The sequence below is a fragment of the Bos taurus genome, chromosome 6 (genome assembly GCF_002263795.3).
Source record: "Bos taurus isolate L1 Dominette 01449 registration number 42190680 breed Hereford chromosome 6, ARS-UCD2.0, whole genome shotgun sequence".
Taxonomy (NCBI): domain Eukaryota; kingdom Metazoa; phylum Chordata; class Mammalia; order Artiodactyla; family Bovidae; genus Bos; species Bos taurus.
The window spans coordinates 66,019,453-66,041,492 of record NC_037333.1 but is presented as its reverse complement, the minus strand read 5'-3'; the positions used below and the strand labels follow the sequence as shown (position 1 = coordinate 66,041,492).

General features: G+C 39.9%; 1 protein-coding gene across 1 annotated transcript in view; it reads right to left on the bottom strand.

Annotated features, from left to right (window-relative positions):
• GABRB1 (gamma-aminobutyric acid type A receptor subunit beta1) overlaps positions 1 to 22,040 on the bottom strand; it is a 453,062-nt gene that overhangs the window by 23,206 nt on the left and 407,816 nt on the right. Inside the window, exons 6-7 of the mRNA NM_174544.3 lie at positions 2,406 to 2,543; positions 2,154 to 2,306 (exon numbers count right to left, since the gene is read on the bottom strand). Of these exons, the coding sequence (NP_776969.1) occupies positions 2,154 to 2,306; positions 2,406 to 2,543 (291 nt within the window). The remainder of the gene's footprint in view (positions 1 to 2,153; positions 2,307 to 2,405; positions 2,544 to 22,040) is intronic.

Sequence of the window (22,040 nt, the reverse complement as noted above, 5' to 3'; positions counted from 1 at the left end):
CTATGCTGTAATATTGATATTGCACACCTGTATAGGACTTCCCTGGTGGCTCGGACAGTAAAGAATCTGCAATGTGGGAGACCCAAGTTTGAACTCTAGGATGGGAAGATCCCTTGCAGAAGGGAATGGCTACCCACTTCAGTAGTCTTGCCTGGACAGAGGAGCCTGGTGGGCTACAGTCCATGGGGTCACAATGAGTTGGACATGATTGAGTGACTAATATACACACACAGTGATTTTCCAGTTGTGGACACATCTCTGAATTCTATGCAGTTGTAACAGCCTGCTGAGTGGGATAGGGCAGGTATATTGTTCCCATTTTATAGCTAAGTAAACAGAGACTCTGAGATTAGCTATTTTACTGTAGATCACTGAGCTAGGGGCAAAAAGGCAAGGAGGTACGAAGCAAAGGCATTTAAAATAAAAGCAAAACCTAAAACTCGATGGAGTTCCTCAAAAATAAAGACAAGAGATGTAAAATGGATACTAAAGACAAAGGGAGAACTGGCAAAGGGAACAGAAGTTCGAAAATGATAAGGGAATAAAATAGTTTCAACTTCATTTGCGAGTGAGATTATTCTATTTGGATTCCCTGATTTGACCGCCCAGCTTTAGGAGAATAGAGGTAGTCAGAACTACTGTACAAAAAGTTTAAATCGTTGACATCAGTAATGGATTTAAATGTCTGGACTGATATGAAATGCCCTCGTGAGTGGTCCTATTAGTTTTTTGAATAAAATTTTAAATTTCTCATAATTCTACCTAACCTCTGATACAGAAACAAACAATTCATTTAAAATACATCAGTTCCACTTCTGCTTCTAGTCCTTGGCTTAACTTTTTTTAAGCAAGGGGGAGGGGTTGGTAAATACATTTATTTTCTACTTAATTAGGTTTTAAACTACCTTAGGTTTTACATTTCAAAAGATAGTTTTATTCATTATATGCTGACATCTCTAATCAAAATATTGTTAGCTTTGAGGAGAGATGTGTAAAAAAGAACTGCAATTCATGACCTTGATGGTTCATATTCCCTGCTGTGGACATTGTCCAATGTTTTTCTTTAACCATGGCATATATATGTATTCATATTCACATTCAAATAATATGTGCACATACATATGTATGATATGATAAAGTATTTGTCTAGTTTCCTTAGTCTTGGAATGTTCAATGGTTGATGAGGGGCTGCTAGCACTTGACTTTGTGAGCCTTAGATACTCAACCAATAGAAATGAGCTGTGGACATGATGACTAGTCTAGGGGTGAAAGGTTATGCTGATTATTTAATCCAGTTCTGTAGTCTCAGAAGACCTAGGTATGTTAGCTTAGTCACAAATGATGCTCTTTTGCATGAACATATGCATGTGTGTGTGGGTGTGTGCGTGTGTGTGTGTGCGCGTGCATGAATAATCCCAGAAGATGATAAATGAAATGGCTCTGGGTCAAATAATAAGGCTGACCCACACATACCCAGATTCATCAGACAGATCGTACATATTCTAACTTTCCAAGGAATCCTTTAAAATTAAACACAGCCCTTCAGCTTGGAGCAATTATTCAGTCACGGCAAGATTAATTCTGAATTTTGTTCTTCAGGAAAGAAACCATTTTTATTCTGTCCTGATTATAGATCATTAATACAGCTGATGAATATCTGTGCCTTTCTCAAGTGCAAGAAGCTCCATTTAAGGGAAATTCAGATAGATACAATTTAACTACATTTAATATTCAAAAGATAGTATTGACATAGCTTGTGAATAGTTACAAGATTTAGCTTTCTTCAGGTCCATTTGAGAATAATGTAATAATGTTCTCTACCAAAGAAAGCAGGAACCAAGGAAGAAATCACAAAGTTAGTAAAAATTAGTGTAATGAGAATTTTAAAATATGTTCTAAGAAGCACTTATATAGGGTTGAATGTACTCCAAGATTATTATTTATTTTAATTTTGGTAAAGTGATAAAAAGATGTTATGTTGTAAAACGTGCACTCTGTTAAGTGCTTACATGTAGATGTTTTATTACCAAGCACCCTTAGGGCACTCTCATCCTTTGGCTTTCTATGGGAGAAGCCCTAGCCTGTAATGCTTCTCATTGGTTGTTATTTGAGGTGAAATCCCACCAGCCCTCTGGGGTGCTGGAATGCATTACCTAGTGCAACTCTGGCTGCAGATGCGTCATAATTGATCCAAAACGACACCCACGACAGAATTGTAATCAGTGTGGAAGGCATGTAGGTTTGCAAAATGAAGTAACCGATGTTTCTTTTTAGACGAAAACTTAGTGACAGTCGTGGGTATGCCCCTGAATGGAAAAAAATAAAAGAAAAAAATCAGATGGTCATTTGGTTGGCTCCATCTTCCTTCTCAGCACCCCTAGTACATTTTGGGGGAAACTTCTCACCTGTTGTGAATTCCACCTTTTTGGACACCATCTTGTAATCAACAATTGAAAACTGAGGGAGCTCAATTTTATTCACTCCTGTTACTGCGCCCTCTCCTCCATTCCAGTAAAACTCAATGTCATCAGTGGTGTAGCCATCTGAAACGAAGAAACAGCATAGTTAGATAGAGTTCAGTTGGCCTAGAAATTCCTTTTGAAGACAGTCGGGGATCTGAGAAAAAATTCCCAGTGATTGATGATAAGATGATGTTTTAAATCAGGATGACAAAAGAGATTTGTTGAGTGCTATTTCTGATAGGCTGGTTGTGGTTGCATTGAGCAGATGGACACCGCTGGCCTCGGTGAACATAAGCTCTGTGATCATTCAGTGATATCCTCTATCACTGCTGCGTATTTACTCTCCTTGTGTCTACCAGTGTAGATTGGAGGATGCCGGGATTCTACGTGTCTTGGTGTAGAAGACGCTTAAGAGTGCCTTAGACTGCAAGGGGATCAAACCAGTCAATCCTAAAGGAAATCAACCCTGAATATTTATTGGAAGAACTGATGCTGAAGCTGAAGCGCCAACACTTTGGTCACCTGATGCAAAGATCCAACATAATGGAAAAGACTCTGATGCTGGGAAAGATTGAAGGCAAAAGGAGGAGAGAGCAGAGGATGAGATGGTGAGATAGCATCACTGACTCAAGGGACATGAATTTGAGTACACTCCAGGAGACAGTGAAGGACAGAAGAGCCTGGTGTGCTGCAGTCCCTGGGGTCGCAAAGAGTTGGACACGACTTAGTGACTGAACAACATTTAATCACAACAAGTATAATAATAGAGCACATATTTGTTAAGAGAGAAAGAAAGAATATTCTTGTTAGAAATATATTCTTGTTAGAAATTCTTGTTAGAAAGAATAAAGGGATGAAGTATAATGAAAGAACAAATTGGTACAGATCTGTTAAATGATCAAGACATTCAAGGTAGCAGTCTCTTTTTAAAAAAAAAAAAAACTTAGGCAAGCTTCTATTTATATCTTTTGATTATAGCTAATATATATGTATATATATATGTGAAAATTGTAGGAGCCATGTGATTTTTTGATGAGTACTTGGATAGGGGTTAGAACAGTGAGATTAAGGAAGAAAGCTGGGTGTGGGGATTTGGTGGGGCCTATTTAATGAAGGCTGCTACCACTTGTGTGACTATTTAGAGTAACTGCTGCTTTCACAGTCTTCTAATAAGATGTGTGTGTGTGTGCTAAGTCACTTTGCAACCCTATGGACCATAGTCTGCTAGGCTCCTCTGTCCATGGGATTCTCCAGGCAAGAATACTGGAGTGGGCTGCCATGCCCTCCTCCAGGGGATTTTCTGAACCCAGGGATCTAACCCACATTTCTTATGTCTCTTGCATTGGCAGGCAAGTTCTTTACCACTAGCACCACCTGGGAAGCTCTTAATAAGAGGTAACATGAACGTGTTAGTTGCTAACTTGTGTCCGACTCTGCGATGCCATGGATTGTAGCCTGCCAGGCTCCTCTGTCCATGGAATTCTCTAGGCAAGAATACTGGAGAGGACTGCCATTCCCTTCTCTAAGGGATCTTCTTGACCCAGGGATCAAACCCAGATCTCCAGCATTGCAGTCAGATTCTTTACCATTTGAGCCATTCCCTTAATAAGATGTAGGAGAATTTTAAAAGTGGAGAGAGAGAGAGAAACAGAGAGAAAGAGAGAGAGAGAGAGAGAGATGACTACCTCTTGTGCATCAGTAGGGGAATGACAGCTTGCCTGGAGCCCACCATGCTTTCCACCTAGAACACTGTTTCCATTTAGGGTGCTCTGGCTATTGGGTCCAAACCCCAAGGGATATGCAAGACAAACACAACAGTATTTGTAAGAAAACCCAGTCATCCCAGGGAAGCAAAACAACCAGAACATTCAAAATAGATGTCATCTCATGAGAAGAAGTGTTGGAGAAAGCAGACAAGAGTATGAACTTCTCATTTCCCACCCTTATTCAAAATTTGGGAACACATAAGGATATATGATTAGCATGGAAAAAGTTCCTTACTTCCTTGTTCTGAAACCCATGCTGCTGCTGCTGCTGCTAAGTCGCTTCAGTCGTGTCTGACTCTGTGCGACCCCATAGACAGCAGCCCACCAGGCTCCTCTGTCCCTGGGATTCTCCAGGCAAGAATACTGGAGTGGGTTGCCATTTCCTTCTCCAATGCATGAAAATGAAAAGTGAAAGTGAAGTCACTCAGTCGTGTCCGACTCTTAGCCCATGCTGCTGCTGCTAAGTCACTTCAGTCGTGTCCGACTCTGTGCGACCTCATGGACGGCAGCCCACCAGGCTCCCCCACCCCTGGGATTCTCCAGGCAAGAACACTGGAGTGGGTTGCCATTTCCTTCTCCAATGCATGAAAGTGAAAAGTGAAAGTGAAGTGGCTCAGTCGTGTCCAACTCTTAGTTGACCCCATGGACTGCAGCCTACCAGGTTAGGCTTTAATAGAAATGGGTGTTAGATGAATTGATGAGAAGATGCCACTGATGAGGCCAGATTAGTGGCTTGGATGACAGTTTGAACAAATTACAGAGAAGTGGAAAATATAAGGGCCAATATATGAATAGTGGGCATGAGTGAAAGAAGAAGAGGAGCTGTAACACACAAAACCAAAGACAAATTTCCCTGAATTTAATAACTAAACTATTTTGTCTATTGAGGGGCTCATTATATCAGACAACCCTGATATCATTCCTGAACTCTAAGGTAAAATAATAATTTTACAATCTTCCAGACACAAAATAGAGGGTGTTTTCACAGGAAAAGCTATTGGACTTCAGATATACAACTTTAGAAAGGAAGGGATTATAGAATAACAATTCAGAACAGCTAGTGTAAAAGCAAAAGGGCAGCAACTCAGAGACTCAAGAGTCCCATTCTCTGCTGAAATACCACTTCCTTCCAGAGAAGATATATAAAGATCCGAGAACATTACCCAGGGACCTATTTGAGGAAACTATTCTACAGAGGACTCCAGTCAAACAAAGGAATCAGGATGGATAACTAGGATATCATCAGGGAAAGCACTTTGGAAACAGGGGGGCTGGGAAGAATTTTAAGACAACTTTGCTCAAATCTATGGAAATACATTTGAAAATTTGAATAAAACATAATTTTGTTATAAGAAAAGCATTTGCTAAAGCTTGAATCAGGAGAGGCAGAAGATCAAAATACATGTAGATGTGTGGCTGAGTCCCTTTGCTGTCCATGGAAACTATCACAGCCATACTCCAATATAAAATAAAATAATTTAATTAAACAAACAAACAAAAAGCTTGATATTACCCCTTACAAACAAGCACCAGATTCCAACAGTTAAGAACTGAGAATTCTATTTCTACTTAAACAATTCCAAAGTATAAGCTAAGAATAAAAACTTTCAAATTATTTTCATAAACAGAACATATTAGTGAAACAAGATCCAGCAGGACATTAAATAACAATGTATAACATAATTAAATAAACAATGTTTACTCCAGGAGTGCAAATATTCAATATTAGAAAAATTTAGTAATATACTTCATTATATTAACAGATCTAAGGAGAAAAAAAGCATATGATTATATACCACAGGTGCTAAAAAGGCATTTGACAAAATTTAATAGCCAGTCTGTTTTTTTAACAAAACAAACACCACCAATAAATATGACTATATGGATATTTCCATAATGTGGTAAGATATAACTTTCTCAGTCTCAAAACCAGAATCATGTTTATTGTGGAAATAGTGGACTATTCCCATGAAAGTTAAGAACAAAATAAGAGTGTCCACTGTTAGTGCTATTATTTTTAACATTGTTATGGAAACACTAGCCATTAAGTAAGTGAATGAAAATTTTGAACTACAAAGTTCGAAAACTGCTGGTTACGTACACAGGGTTATAACAGCAAAAGAGACACTGATGTATAGATCAGTCTTATGGACTCTGTGGGAGAGGGAGAGGGTGGGAAGATTTGGGAGAATGGCGTTGAAACATGTATAATATCATGTATGAAACGAGTCACCAGTCCAGGTTCAATGCATGATACTGGATGCTTGGGGCTGGTGCACTGGGATGACCCAGAGGGATGGTATGGGGAGGGAGGAGGAAGGAGGGTTTAGGATGGGGAACACATGTATACCTGTGGCGGATTCATTTCGATATTTGGCAAAACTAATACAATATTGTAAAGTTTAAAAATAAAATAAAATTTTAAAAAAAAGAAAAAAAAAAGAAAACTGCTGGTTAAAGTATTAAGATTAATTATACAATTGCATATCCAGTAAGCCCTAAAGAATTAACTGAATGACTATTACAAACAATATAATTAGTATGATTATGGGGTACAAAATTACCACACAGAAATGAGTGGTTTTCTTATATAAAACAAAAATTTACAATGACTATTTTTAAAATAGAGACAAGAAATATCTAGTAATAAACTTAGAAACAGGCAAGACTTACATAAAGCAATATTTGAAACACTTTTGAAAAGCACAAAAGAAGCCTTGAACAAATAAAAAGGCATACCATATTTCAAATAGGAAGACTCAACATCATAAGTTCGTTTATAATTTAATGTGATTGCCTAGTAATACCAATGGGCTTTTTTTGGAGGGGGAGGAACTAGACAAAAGTGATTCTAAAATTAAAATAAACAGATTAGACAATCTAAGACAACTGTAAAAATTAAGACTCTTGACTTTGTGCTACTAACCTTAGCTTGACAACCAGGCACGAACTTATGTGTGTGTGTTACTCATTGGATGAGTAGGCATTTATTGAGTGCAGACTATGTGCTGGGAATGGAAAGTTACCATGGTTACAGTAGTGAATGAAACTGACATGGCTCCTGCCCTCTTGGAGATTGCATATTTCATGTAAAATGTTACATATTTCACCACAAAATTCCTTTCTAAATCTTTCTGTGTGGATTGGTTTCCTTTAGTACACGTTCTAATATTTAGGAAAGCTAAAACTACAGTTGCCAAGGTAAAAGATTTAGGTACCCTTATTAAATGAATTTAAGTGATGTCAAAGGTGATATTTGAGCATTCATTTTGGTGCAGCTCATACATTATAGAGCGGGCTCTGGAACCAGGAATCCTGGTTTTAACTTTCTGTGGTTCTGGAGTCAACATGATGGCAGGAGCTACCTGTTCACCAGCTTCCTGATTGCGGTGAAGTGCTCAGGCCCCATGGTAGGGCCAGTCTGCACTGTGGTGCTGGGAGTCATTTCTAGTTGCCCGGGCTAGCCTAGCCTACTACTTCTGTTTTTTAATTTTGTAAGCAGCACTTCCTTATTAAATCTCTTTCTGCTTGTTGCCAAATGGGCTTCTATAACAATTCTGCAACAAAAATCTAGATCTATATATTGTGTTTCTCCTCTAGGGAAGAATTATTTCCTCCAGATTTGGGATTACCAGAGCTTCCATTAAAACCTCTGCCGTGGCCTCTGCTGGTCATTCATTCGCTGTTTCTGTGTCTCACATCCTGCTTTCTAAACTCTGTTCTGTACCTCTGGGGCTGGACTCTGTCTCTCTTGCTTCCTTTAGATGCCCCTAGGAAGAACAGGCTGAAGATTAGAAGGTAGAAGGGGAAGGAAAGGCCCTTGATTCTGTCTCCGACAAGGTGGCGGTTGCGTTGCTGGCAGTTGCTGCTGGGACAGTGGGGTGATTCCAGACTCTCGCAGCACCTCTTTTGGCAGCTCCACCGACAACCAGGACAGCATTTCTAATAGGATCCAACAGATGCAGGCTCATGGCGCTTGCCTCTGGCTTTTGCTCCCTTAACACCCTTTTCTCTTTTTTCTCTCTTGTTTTTCCAGCTCTTTCATCCAGTCTTTGTAATCAATTCTCTCTATTAAGTCCCCCCTTTTAAAAATTAATTAATTTATTTTGAAGCTAATTACTTTACAATATTGTAGTGGTTTTTGCCATACATTGACATGAATCAGCCATGGCTGTACATGTGTCCCCCATCCTGCACGCCCGCCACCTGCCTCCCCATCCCATCCCTCAGGGTTGTCCCAGTGCACCAGCTTTGAGTGTCCTGTTTCATGCATCAAACCTGCACTGGTTATCTATTTCACGTATGGTAATATACATGTTTCAATGCTACTCTCTCAAATCATCCCACCTGTACCTTCTCCTACAGAGTCCAAAAGTCTGTCCTTATATCTGTGTCTGTTTTGCTGTCTAGCATATAGGGTCGTCGTTACCATCTTTCTAAATTCCATATATGTATTAATATACTGGATTGGTGTTTTTCTTTTTGACTTACTTCTCTGTATAATAGGCTCCAGTTCCATCCACCTCATTCCCTTTTTGAAAAACCTTGAGTGGTTTCTGCTTTCCCACTGAGTTTCTGTCAACACATGGTACATCTTATTGTGCAAATATTTTATCTGTTTACATAGTTTTGTGTTTATCTCTGTCTTTTGTCTCCTCCATCTCTCATTATATTATGTACTTTTTGAGAGCAAAGACCTTCTTTTATTCATTAAAGCAATTCTCGAATCCTAGAACACATTTTGCCCATAGTTATGCATCCAATATATGTATTTGTGAATAAATGAATTTATGAATGCTGTTTGCTGCTTAGGGGTCTGCATTTATTGTCTCAAACTGGTAACCTGATATATAATTTATTTGGTAGCATTTTTGAGTCAGATACACTTTTGATTACAGTGATTCTGCCTACAGGAGCATTACAGGTGGGTCTGGGCCCCAAGGAAATGGAAAAAGCTGCTTATTAATTTTAGGCTTATTGAGTAACTAGGTGATAAATTACAACCTCAGGCTGATCTTCAAGTTGTGGGATTCTATGGGAGAAATATGTAAGCAATATCTAGAGTTGAAGGACCAGAGATGGTTCAGTTTGGAATTGAGAGGGGAGAAGATAGTAGTGAGCTTAAAATTTCTCATTGCCCCCTCTTCTGCAGGGCAGCAGAACCCTTCAGTGCCAGGCCCAATAGCAGAGCAGGAGTACGGCTATCAGTCACTGTGAATTTTAATAGGATTTAATGATTTATACAGTCAGTGGTCTGGGTCTGTATTCCCAAGCTCCCTTGACTTTGTTTAACTAGAACCTCGTAGGCTGAGTGTTCAAGGCACTGAGATAATTACAGATGATTTTGGGGGAAAAAAATAATGCTCACTCCATTTTAGGTAGAAGTGTGAGTTCTCATGGGAACAATAATGGCAGCCGGATCCAAAGGAAAGAAGAGAGGCCTAGAAATAAACTATTATTCAAAGATTACACGAGGACATTTTGCCACAGAGAGCGAACATCAATTTACTCACACCCAAACAACCTATTTACCAAAGGTTCCCTTTATGAACCAGTGACTTCACACAGTGTCTCAAAGCCTGAACACTTGGATACCAAGGATATTGTTTCCTAGCAACAATAACCACACAGAAGCTCTCAGAATTTCCTCTCAGCCCCTGGGGACTTCTTAGTGGTGCAGAAAGTACAGATAAAATTAAGTTGATGTCAGTGGATAAAGATGCATGGAGCTAGTACAAATGTACAAGGAACTGGATGTTAGTATTTCTCTTTACTTCTTGAAACACTCTATTTTGGATGCATTTTCTAACTAGGAAATAAAAATTACTCCCTGCTGTGCTTAATAGAGCTGGGAAGATGGTCTAAAATTGTACTGAACTGTGTTTTAGAGAATAGAGAGATTTCAGCTTCTAATCCACAAGTGGACATAAGTAAATGTATTTCCCTCTGTGGTGTGGCCACAGCCTTATTGCAAGTTTCACAGTGTGGGGCTTGATTGGTTTAAGCCAGTTGTTAAAACTCCATCCTCTTTGCTATGGTGATTGGCTCACGGTTAAGCAATAAGTCATGTCTAAAACAATTAGGTTATAGCAGTCTCCTGGCCACCTTTTTTGCTTGGAAATATGTGTGTGACCCAAGTTGGTCCTGTCCTAGAGAAAGCTAGGAATTGTGCTTAAAATTTGGAGGAGAGAAGTTCTCCCTTTCTCTTTTAGCTGTAGGTAAGTAAGAAATGCTCAGGGGAAAGTAGCCAGTCTAGCTATGAAAGCCGGTTTCTTCCCTTCTTGTTTATGCCAGTCATTATTAGCACCTAATTGAAATCACTCATGATCAAGATTTTAGTTGACCTATTGAAATAGATTTAGTAGTCTGCCCCTCTCTACCTGCCCCTCATGCTACCTTCCACATGAGGGCCAAAATATTAGGAATTTATCAACATCTCTGGTCTAGGAGCTATGTAGATCCTTCCTATTACAAAGTTATTAGATATTTGTAATGGTGCATCTCTGAAGCAGATAAGAAATCTGTCTCTGTTCTTTTTTTTTTTCTGTCTCTGTTCTTAGCCGCTCGCTCAGTCATGTCCAACTCTTTGCAACTCCATGGACCATAGCCTGCCAGGCTTCTCTGTCCATGGGCAAAATTACTTAAGTGGGTTGCCATGCCCTCCTCCAAGGGATCTTCCCAACCCAGGAATCGAACCCAGGTCTCTCATATTGCAGGCGGATTCTTTACCATCTAAACCACTAGAAAGCTGTTGCTGCTGCTGCTGCTGCTAAGTCGCTTCAGTCATGTCCGACTCTGTGTGACCCCATAGACGGCAGCCCACCAGGCTCCCCTGGCCCTGGGATTCTTCAGGCAAGAACACTGGAGTGGGTTGCCATTTCCTTCTCCAATGCAGGAAAGTGAAAAGTGAAAGTGAAGTCGCTCAGTCGAGTCCGACTCTTCATGACTCCATGGACTGCAGCCCACCAGGCTCCTCCGCCCATGGGATTTTCCAGGCAAGAGTACTGGAGTGGGGTGCCATTGCCTTCTCCGACTAGAAAGCTAGTTGGATCTAATCCTTTAAGTGGCTCCAAGTCTATTGTAGCACTTACTCTAAAGGCTACTTGGGATTCCTTTCTCACTTATCTCTGTATCCTAAGAAGCAATAAAGCAACCAGGGAAGCCAGATTTTTGAAGCATTCTCACAAGTATTAAGAAACTGTAGGTACAAATCTAGGCAACAAGCCACTTTATAACTGACTCCTACCTGATGACTCACCATTTGAGTTGTCATCCTGTCCCTAGGAATGGCACTCTTACTATTTTCTTAGTCAACTCAACAGTTAATTAGATTTCTAGGTAATCATTAGAAAATATGTCTGTATAATAAGTAAGAATTCATCTTTTCTGAGAGCATTCACCATCTGATCTTTATCTACCCCTTGTGCCAATAGAAAACAAGCCAACTACATTTCTTATGTGACAGTACCTCTTATGTTTGAGCACACATCTGGTCATCCCTTTCATTGTTTCCTTCTTTAGGTTCTGGTCCTTCCCAGGATATACTCAACCTATGAAACCTCTCCTCTCAGTAGTTCCCAGGTTGCTGATATACTCCTTGAACCATGGGAACCCCAACTGAGGGGTGGCCATATCTACCTCATCCCTTACCCCTCCTTTTGCATTATCTGGCAACTTTTCCTGTTGAACTGACTCACCCCCACGATTAAACCTGCCCTGGTCATTGATCCACTTCTGAGTGATTTAGAAATTCAGCAGCATCAGATTTGGAATTATGTCACATCCTTAGATTTGAAATCTTCAAGTCCAGGTTGCTGGTTTCATAAGCATTCCTTGAGAGGTCCTATGCTATTTCCAGCCAGATCTAAGATGCTCAAGAAGCAGAGTCAGGATTCTCAGTCTTCTTCTCATGCTGGTCAAACCTGGCCAGTTCCTATGTTTGCCCAATGTGTAAATTTCAAGAATGACTTTCCAAAAGACCTGCTCCTTCATATCTGATTGTTTAATACGGCATAATCCATTAATGTTGTCTATATTTGGTCATCCCCTTTTAAAGGCTTTTAGATCCCAAGTGCCTTTGCTTTTAGAGACAGCTTCCCACTTTATTTTCAATTATTTAAAATGTATTCACATTTCATGTTAAACTTAATTTATGTGTCACTAATAAAAGTACTAATAAAAAAAGTGAAAGTGAAGTTGCTCAGTCGTGTCCGACTCTTTGCGACCCGTGGACTGTAGCCCACCAAGCTCCTCCGTCCATGGGATTCTCCAGGCAAGAATACTGGAGTGGGTTGTCATTTCCTTCTCCAAATTAAAAAAGTCACTAATAAAAAAATAAAACCACTAGAACATTCAGGTAGGACCTAAATCAAATCTCTAACGATTATACAGTGGAAGTGAGATGTAGATTTAGGGGACTAGATCTGATAGACAGAGTGCCTGATGAACTATGGATGGAGGTAGGTGACATTGTACAGGAGACAGGCATCAAGACCATCCCCAAGAAAAATAAATGCAAAAAAGTAAAAGGACTGTCTGAGGAGGCCTTACATATAGCTGTGAAAAGAAGAGAAGGCAAAAAGCAAAGGAGAAAAGGAAAGATATACCCCATTTGAATGCAGAGTTCCAAAGAATAGCAAGGAGAGATAAGAAAGGCTTCCTCAGTGATCAGTGCAAAGAAAAAGAGGAAAACAATAGAATGGGAAAGACTAGAGATATCTTCAAGAAAATTAGAGGTACCAAGGGAACATTTCATGCAAAGATGGGCACAATAAAGGACAGAAATGGTATGTACCTAACAGAAGCAGAAGATATTAAGAAGAGGTGGCAGGAATACACAGAAGAACTGTACAAAAAAGATCTTCATGAACCAGATAATCATGATTGTGTGATCACTCACTTAAAACCAGACATCCTGGAATGTGAAGTCAAGTGGGCCTTAGAAAGCATCACTACAAACAAAGCTAGTGGAGGTGATGGAATTCCAGTTGAGCTATTTCAAATCCTGAAAGATGATGCTGTGAAAGTGCTGCACTCAATATGCCAGCAAATTTGGAAAACTCAGCAGTGGCCACAGGACTGGAAAAGGTCAGTTTTCATTCCAATCCCAAAGAAAGGCAATGCTAAAGAATGTTCAAACCACCCCACAATTGCACTCATTTCACATGCTAGCAAAGTAATACTCAAAATTCTCCAAGCTAGGCTTCAACAGTACACGAACTGAGAACTTCCAGATGTTCAAGTTGGATTTAGAAAAGGCAGAGGAACCATAGATCAAATTGCCAACATCTGTTGGATTATCAAAAAAGCAAGAGAGTTCCAGAAAAACATCTATTTCTGCTTCATTGACTACGCCAAAGCCTTTCTGTGGATCACCACAAACTGGAAAATTCTGAAAGAGATGGGAATATCAGACCACATGACCTGCCTCTTGAGAAATGTGTATGAAGGTCAGGAAGCAACAGTTAGAAGTGGACATGGAACAACAGACTGGTTTCAAATAGGGAAAGGAGTACATCAAGGCTGTCTGTTGTCACCCTGCTTATTTAACTTATATAGAGAGTACATCATGAGAAATGCTGGGCTGGAAGAAGCACAAGCTGGAATCAAGATTACTGGGAGAAATATCAATAACCTCAGATGTGCAGATGACACCACCCTTATGGCAGAAAGTGAAGAAGAACTGAAGAGCCTCTTGATTAAAGTGAAAGAGGAGAGTGGAAAAGTTGGCTTAAAGCTCAACATTCAGAAAACAAAGATCATGGCATCCAGCCCCATCACTTCATGGCAAATAAATGGAAAAACAGTGGAAACAGTGGAAGACTTTATTTTTATGGCCTCCAAAATCACTGCAGATGGTCACTGCAGCCATGAAATTAAAAGACGCTTACTCCTTTAAAGAAAAGTTATGACCAACCTAGACAGTATAGTAAAAAGCAGAGACATTACTTTGCCAGCAAAGGTCCATCTAGTCAAGGCTATGGTTTTTCCAGTAGTCATGTATGGATTGAGGGTTGGACTATAAAGAAAGCTGAGCACCAAAGAATTGATGCTTTTGAACTTTGGTATTGGAGAAGACTCTTGAGAGTCCCTTGGACTGCAAGGAGATCCAACCAGTCCATCCTAAAGGAGATCAGTCCTGGGTGTTTATTGGAAGGACTGATGTTGAAGCTGAAACTCCAATACTTTGGCCACCTGATGCGAAGAACTGACTCATTGGAAAAGATCCTGATGCTGGGAAAGAGTAAAGGAGGGAGGAGAAGGGGATGACAGAGGATGAGATGGTTAGATGGTATCACCAACTCAATGGACATGAGTTTGAGTAAACTCCGGGAGTTGTTGATGGACAGGGAGGCCTGGCATGCTGCAGTCCATGGGGTCACTAAGAGTCAGTCCATGGGGTCGCCAAGAGTTGTACATGATTGAGTGACTTTCACTTTCACTTTTCCTTTATGTATTTTAGATCCAATAATTTAAGATCTTTGATAAACTCATAGTATGTAGATATTTTGCCTATAGTACTTGATGGTGAAATGATTTTGCTGGAGCCTAGATACCAACTGGGCTCTAGTACACTGCCTAAGATCTCCTTCTATGTTTTCTTTATTTGAAATACATTGTTTCTCCTAAATTTACCACTGGTGGGAATTCTGCTGCCATCATCAGATCTTCTGATCCTGACTGTGGCTTGTTCTGACATGTAAACTGGCTCCCACCCGGAATTTCTCAAGATGAAATTGTCTGGCAGGTTGGACTGCATGCACTAGCCTTCCCCGTGGGTGATTCAGGTGCCTCTCTCAGGCTGAGCCTGTCTGACCCTGTCTGACCTCCTTCCCCTACCATTTTTTCTGGCCTCATACTGATGAAGTTCCCACATGCTTTCTGCCATACCTGTCCAAATCACAGTCTTCTTGGTATAGCTAGCTAGCAAAGAGCAATGCTTTTCTTATTCTAGTCACCTGTTAAAGCAGCACAAGTTTAAATGAGCTTTTTGACAGTCATATTATTTTTTCCCTTTGGATTCAAACATAGGATCTAATATAGTCCCCATTAAATTGATCTAATTCAATTTGACTTGCTGTTGAGATTTTTTTTTAATATTTATTTGCTTACCTGTGCTTCATGTTTTCTTCAGATTTGATAAACATGCCTTTTTATCATTATTCTCTTGATTAAGACAAATGTGGGATGTCAGAGACAAAGATAGAGCTCTGTTATAGTCTATTGGCAATGTTCCTTTAGATTGATATAAAAAATCTTTAATCAGCATTTTTCAGGGTGGCATCATCATCTATTCATTTAATATTCACCTAATGGTTTTAGCTTTGAGTCTCTATCTCCATATGTATCAGTATCAAGTCTATTTTGACTTGTGTTTGGAGAAATCAAGCTACTTCTGTGGATTACTGAGAACTTTTCTATGGGATCCGGGGCTAGAATCTTTCCCAGACTGAATCAGCCTTATCAGCCTAAGTGTCTTTGAATTTGTCTTCGAACCTTCTGGAACGTGGAGTGGTGTATTCCATTCTGTCAACACTATACTTGTTTAGTGTACTAATGGTGTGTAGGCTCATGATAATAACTTTCCCTTCACAATGCCCAGCTAATGGAGCTATATTGAATTAATGTATGTGGCCGCATATGTTTTAGGCAAATTATTGGTTAAAGATCAGAATCAGGGTTACTGTATGGCCAAAATCACTGGTGAAGTAGAAGATAATCACATCTGGAAATGCTAAAATCTTACTATTAAGTGTTTGTCTTATGTGTTTTTTTACCAATGGAAGTTACTCAGTACAGATAACTACTAGCCATCTGCATTTTATTGTCTTAATAGTCAAAGGAGAATATTTTATATCTCAAAAAATTCTTATCCATCTCTTTTTAACTTACATAAATTTCATTGTAGTTAATAGTGGTATCTCTTTATGTGCTGACAATGGATTTTTTATTTTAAAAAACTTACATGTGAATATATAAAAATCTTTTAAAAATAGAACCCCAGTAAATTATTTTTTTTTATGTTCTAAAAAATGCCTAAATGTAAGTTCAAATCTGTGAAAATTATTTGTATGCCCTGTAGAGGGCAGTCAAGACCTTCCAGATTTATAGGCAGAGACAGGATAGTGTCTGAACAGTTGATTATTTTCAATTGCAGGAGTTTTACATTTTTCCTGACTATTTTAGCTTTGGATAACTGATTCCCACAAGGTTTTATTTTAAAATTCATTTATGTTAAATAACACTAGAACAATTCTGATTAATATATGTAGTCACAGATTCATATTTTTAGCTAGAAATACATACAACTCTAATTGTTACTAGAATGACTATAACAAATGACTTGTTTCGGTATATTTAATGGTTAAGTTGTAATCTCACTACATCTTCAAAAGTACAGACTATGCTAGTTTAGCCATGTACATGAGTTAACAAACATTTATGTGTAGAAAATGGACCCATCCTTCACATATCTTATTATTATTATGCAACTCGTAGCAATAAAATGCACTGAACTAAAAATCAGCCTTCTATCAGGTCAAAGTTAATTTTAATTTATATTAACTAACTTGCCTAGTTCCTAATTTCTTTTATCTATAAGCTATGTCTTTTAGTTTCATTTACCATATCAATCACATTCAGACACCGTTTACTGAGACCCATTCCATTCAGTTTCTAAATGATGCCTTCTACATTTGTGAATGAAGAGTATGTAGTCCCTGCCTGGATTTTCACAAATACGTTGCACACAACATACAGTAATAAATATAGTAGCCTTAGGAAGCATCACTATGAACAAAGCTAGCGGAGCTGATAGAATTCCAGTTGAGCTATTTCAAATCCTAAAAGATGATGCTGTGAAAGTGCTGCACTCAATATGTCATCAAATTTGGAAAACACAGCAGTGGCCACAGGACTGGAAAAGGTCAGTTTTCATTCCAATCCCAAAGGCAATGCCAAAGAATGCTCAAACTACCCCACAATTGCACTCATTTTACACGCTAGCAAAGTAATGCTCAAATTCTTCAAGCTAGCCTTCAATAGTACATGAATCGAGAACTTCCAGATGTTCAAGCTGGATTTAGAAAAGGCAGAGAAACCAGAGATCAAATGGCCAACATCCACTGAATCATAGAAAAAGCAAAAGAATTCCAGAAAAACATCTATTTCTGCTTCATTGACTATGCTAAAGCCTTTGACTGTATGGATCACAACAAACTGTGGAACATTTTTAAAAAGATGGGAATATCAGATCACCTTATCTGCCTCCTGAAAAATTTGTGTGCAGGTCAAGAAGCAACAGTTAGAGCAAGACATACACAATAGACTGGTTCAAAATTGGCAAAGGAGTATGTTAAGGCTGTCTATTGTCACCCTGCTTATTTAACTTCTATGCAGAGTACAATATGCAAAATGCCAGGCTGGATGAAGCACAGGCTGGAATTAAGATTGCTGGGAGAAATATAAATAATCTCAGATATGCAGATGATAGAAAGTGAGGAGGAACTAAAGAGCCTCTTGATGAAAATGAAAGAGGAAGATGAAAAAGCTGGCTTAAAACCCAACATTAAAAGAACAAAGATCATGGCATCTGGTCCCATCACTTTATGGCAATAGATGAGGAAACAATGGAAACAGTGACAGACTTTATTTTCTCGGGCTTCAAAATCACTGCAGATGGTGACTGCAGCCATGAAATTGAAAGATGCTTGCTCCTTGGAAGAAAAGCTTTGACCAACTTAGCTATTAAAAAGAAGAGACATTACTTTGCTGACAAAGGTCCATCTAGTCAAAGCTATGGTTTTTCCAGTAATCATGTATGGATGTGAGAGTTGGACCATAAAGAAGGCTGAGTGACGAAGGATTGATACTATTCAACTGCGGTGTTGAAGAAGACTCTACAGAGTCCCTTGTACTGCAAGGAGATCAAACCTAAAGGAAATCAATCCTAAAGGAAAACCTAAATAAAATCAATCCTAAAGGAAATCAACCCTGATATTCATTGGAAGGACTGATGCTGAAGCTGAAGCTCCAATACTTTGGCTACCTGATGTGAAGAGCTGACTCTTTAGAAATAAGACCCCGATGCTGGGAAAGATTGAAGGCATGGGGAAATGGGGATGACTGAGGATGAGATGGACTCAATGGACATGAGTTTGAGCAAGCCCTGGGAGTTGGTGAAGGACAGGGAAGCCTGGCGTGCTGCAGTCCATGGGGTTGCAAAGAGTCAGACACAACTGAGTGACTGAACAACAACAACAACAGCCAAGCTCTAGCATCTAAAGGTGGTTGGTTTTATTTTCCAACAAGACAATAAATGGGCTTTTCTCTTGCAATTCTCAACTATTTTTGAATATCCCATGTTCTTTTGGATTTCCTTTAGGATCAAGTTGGATAGCTCTAGCAACTAGGAGGCCATGTGCTTTTGTGGCTCACAAACTATTATATGTTTTTGTATAATTTCTTGGCTTTTGAAATCCTTGTGAATAGAATGTTGAAGAGCTGACAGTTCACAGTTGTTTGTATCTACAATTTATCTGTGCTCATTCCCAAGTGCTAGATTGGTGTCATGGAGGTTATTGTGGCAGACTTGTTGGGCACATTAATATCTGTGTTTTAAAAATTGCATTTTGTCTGGGCATGACGGGGGAAAAAAAAACCCTATCAGATTATTACTGGTTTTGCTGGAATTGATTTTTCACTCCCTGTAACTTGGCAGTTACACTGATGAAACATGTGGCTCACTGCCATTTTATTTATGTTGAGGGTTTTATTTCTGATGTCCATGAAATAAGGAGATAGGCAAATATAAATTTATCTTTGAAGATGCTTGACGTAGAAGTCTGAGAACAGCAGTTAGGAAAGGGCATTGTTCTAATGTTATTGCCTGATCTCAGGCCAGGGAAGAAAAATGGTGAGTATCATTTCATTTCAGAGGAGGGAAATGAAAGTACAGATTTCCATGACCTGGTTGGGAAAGCTGAATGTTTCCAAGTTTCTATCTGTGGAAAAGGGGCCAATAATCTGCAGTACCTGACTCATAGGGAAGGTAAAAAAGATTGTTTTTGCAGTTACAGCTACAGAATGCTTCTTAGAAGCAATCTATCTTCAAAATACTTACAAGCATTACACAGGCATCACCTGTTGCTTCTGGATAGGTCTGTAGCCTTATTCTCAACCAAGGGTGGCTTCCTCTGCCCAGGGGACATGTGGCGACACCTGAAGGCATTTTGGCTGTGACAACGTGCGGGATGGATGCTATACTAGTGACTAGAGGCCAGGGATGATGCTTGATGCTCTGCAATAGTCAGGGCCATGCTCTGCATGAATTATCCAGCCCAGCATGCCAGTAATGCTGATGTTGGGACACTTTGGTCCATAGCTAGAGGGTAGAATGTGCTTGGTAGAAGGTCATATTAAGACTACGGGGGAGGGGAGGGATGGATAGAGAGTTTGGGATCGACATGGACACACTGCTATATTTAAAATGAATAACCAAAAGGATCTGCAGTATAGCACAGGGGACTCTGCTCAATATTATGTATTAATACTAACTTAGACGGGAAAAGAATATGAAAAGGAATTTCAAATTCTGCTGCTGCTGCTGCTAAGTCACTTCAGTTGTGTCTGACTCTGTGCAACCCCATAGATGGCAGCCCACCAGGCTCCCCTGTCCCTGGGATTCTCCAGGCAAGAACACTGGAGTGGGTTGCCATTTTCTTCTCCAATGCATGAAAGTGAAAAGTGAAAGTGAAGTCGCTCAGTCATGTCCGACTCTTAGCAACCTCATGGACTGCAGCCTTCCATGGGATTTTCCAGGCAAGAGTACTGGAGTGGGGTGCCATTGCCTTCTCTGAGAACTGTCTAGCACATAGCTAATAATAAAGTTTCTTAAGAGGTAAAAAAAGAAAAGACTATTTGTATTGATGATATGGCAAGTGGTTCATAATTTACTTAGATCTCATTCTAAGCAGACAGATCTTTCATGAAAGGAAGACATAGACTTCTTTTGTCCTCAAATCACAAATACAGTTTCTTATAATCTAAGGGCCTCAGGCCAAGACAGTAAGATTGTGGTTACATGCTACTGGGGGCTGGGTAGAGGGAAAATTGACCTTGGGTAACCTGACTAACAAGCAAGGCAAATTCTTGACTCTTTGGTTTAAAAGACACTAGCCTGTAAGAGGAGAAGGAAATGGCACCTGACTCCAGTACTCTTGCCGAGAAAATCCCATGGATGGAGGAGCCTGGTAGGCTGCAGTCCATGGGGTCGTGAAGAGTCAGACACGACTGAGCGACTTCACTTTCACTTTTCACTTTCGTGCATTGGAGAAGGAAATGGCAACCCACTCCAGTGTTCTTGCCTGGAGAATCCCAGGGATCGGGGAGCCTGTTGGGCTGCTGTCTATGGGGTAGCACAGAGTTGGACATGACTGAAATGACTTAGCAGCAGCAGCAGCCTGAAAGAAGGATGTCCATATACACAAACTTTCTGAATAATTATTTTCACCCTCAACTCTCCCAACACATAACATAATTTAAAGAGACTTCAAGGAAGAGAACAGGGGGAAAAGAGCAGAGAGGAAAGAAGAATCAGATGTGAATTTGGGAAGCCCTGGTTGCCTCTGCCCCTTCATGCTGGGTTCTATGGTGGGGGTATGATGCTAGACAGCTGCTTTAAAGTTCTGGATAGGAGTGGAGCCTGTGCTTTATGCTGAAGGCAAGCAAGTATTGCAGAAAGCATTATTCATCCCACTATTTATGACAACGGCTGCTTTGTTAAAGCTGCAGAGTGCTAGAGACAGCTCCATCTGAGTTTCTTGTGGGTTTTTAATAGCGGGGGAGGTTTCCAGAGGGTTGTGGTTGGCAGATGTGCCCTGGGAGAAAACTTGTGGTCGAGAAAGACATCTCAGTGTTACGTCATTGGAAGGATACAGCATGGACAGGGCTGAAAAACCCAGTTAAGTCTTGGGCATGTTGCTAGTGCTGCAAGCGTTCAGTGGGATCTGGACTGGCACCCACAGAATGCCTAGTTGCCATTAGAGTGAGACCTGATTTCACCTGTGCTGTGATGCAAACAGGAAAAGTTATCTCTGAGGTCAGAGGCTGGCCTAGGACCCAACGATGGAGCATAAAAGGAGAACAGCTCCTCTCTGACCCCCTGTGCAATGCACCCTAAGTAATTCCAGAGCTTAGGATCAGCCCCAGGGGGAGGAGTGGCACAAAAGAGCGACACTGCCCACAGACCAAGTCACATCCCCTCCGCCCCCCTGGCATTTACCCTGGTGTCTTCTGAGCTCACCGTCAACACCCAGGGAAGAGCATGAAGAAAGAAAGAGTCCTGGTGTTCCTGAGTCTACACCTGAGGGTTTGAGGAAGAGCTGAACTTGAGTGATTATGTAGAAATTATGAGAGTAATTTACATTTAAAATAAATTTTTAAATTTACACAGTTTAAAACTAAATGGATACATTTTAGTTTATAGATTGAAAATTTTACCTATATTAGCTGTATCTGTGGGGGGAAAAAGTATAGAGATTACGAAGTCTAGCGTCTTGTTCCTACTCTCTACACAGTCTCTAAAGGCCATATTAGAACCTGAGCAAAAAGATGCACAATTAGCATCTCATAAAACAACATAGCTGGGGCTGTAAGACTGGAATGGGTGAAAATTTCTTCCCAAAGAATCTCCATTTAGATGTTTTCAATCTTATGAATTGGTGCTCAATCTCCAGAAGTTCATGATATCAAAATAAGTATTTTAAAATTGTACTAGAAGAATCCTTTAGCATAGTCTTTTTTTATGCTATAC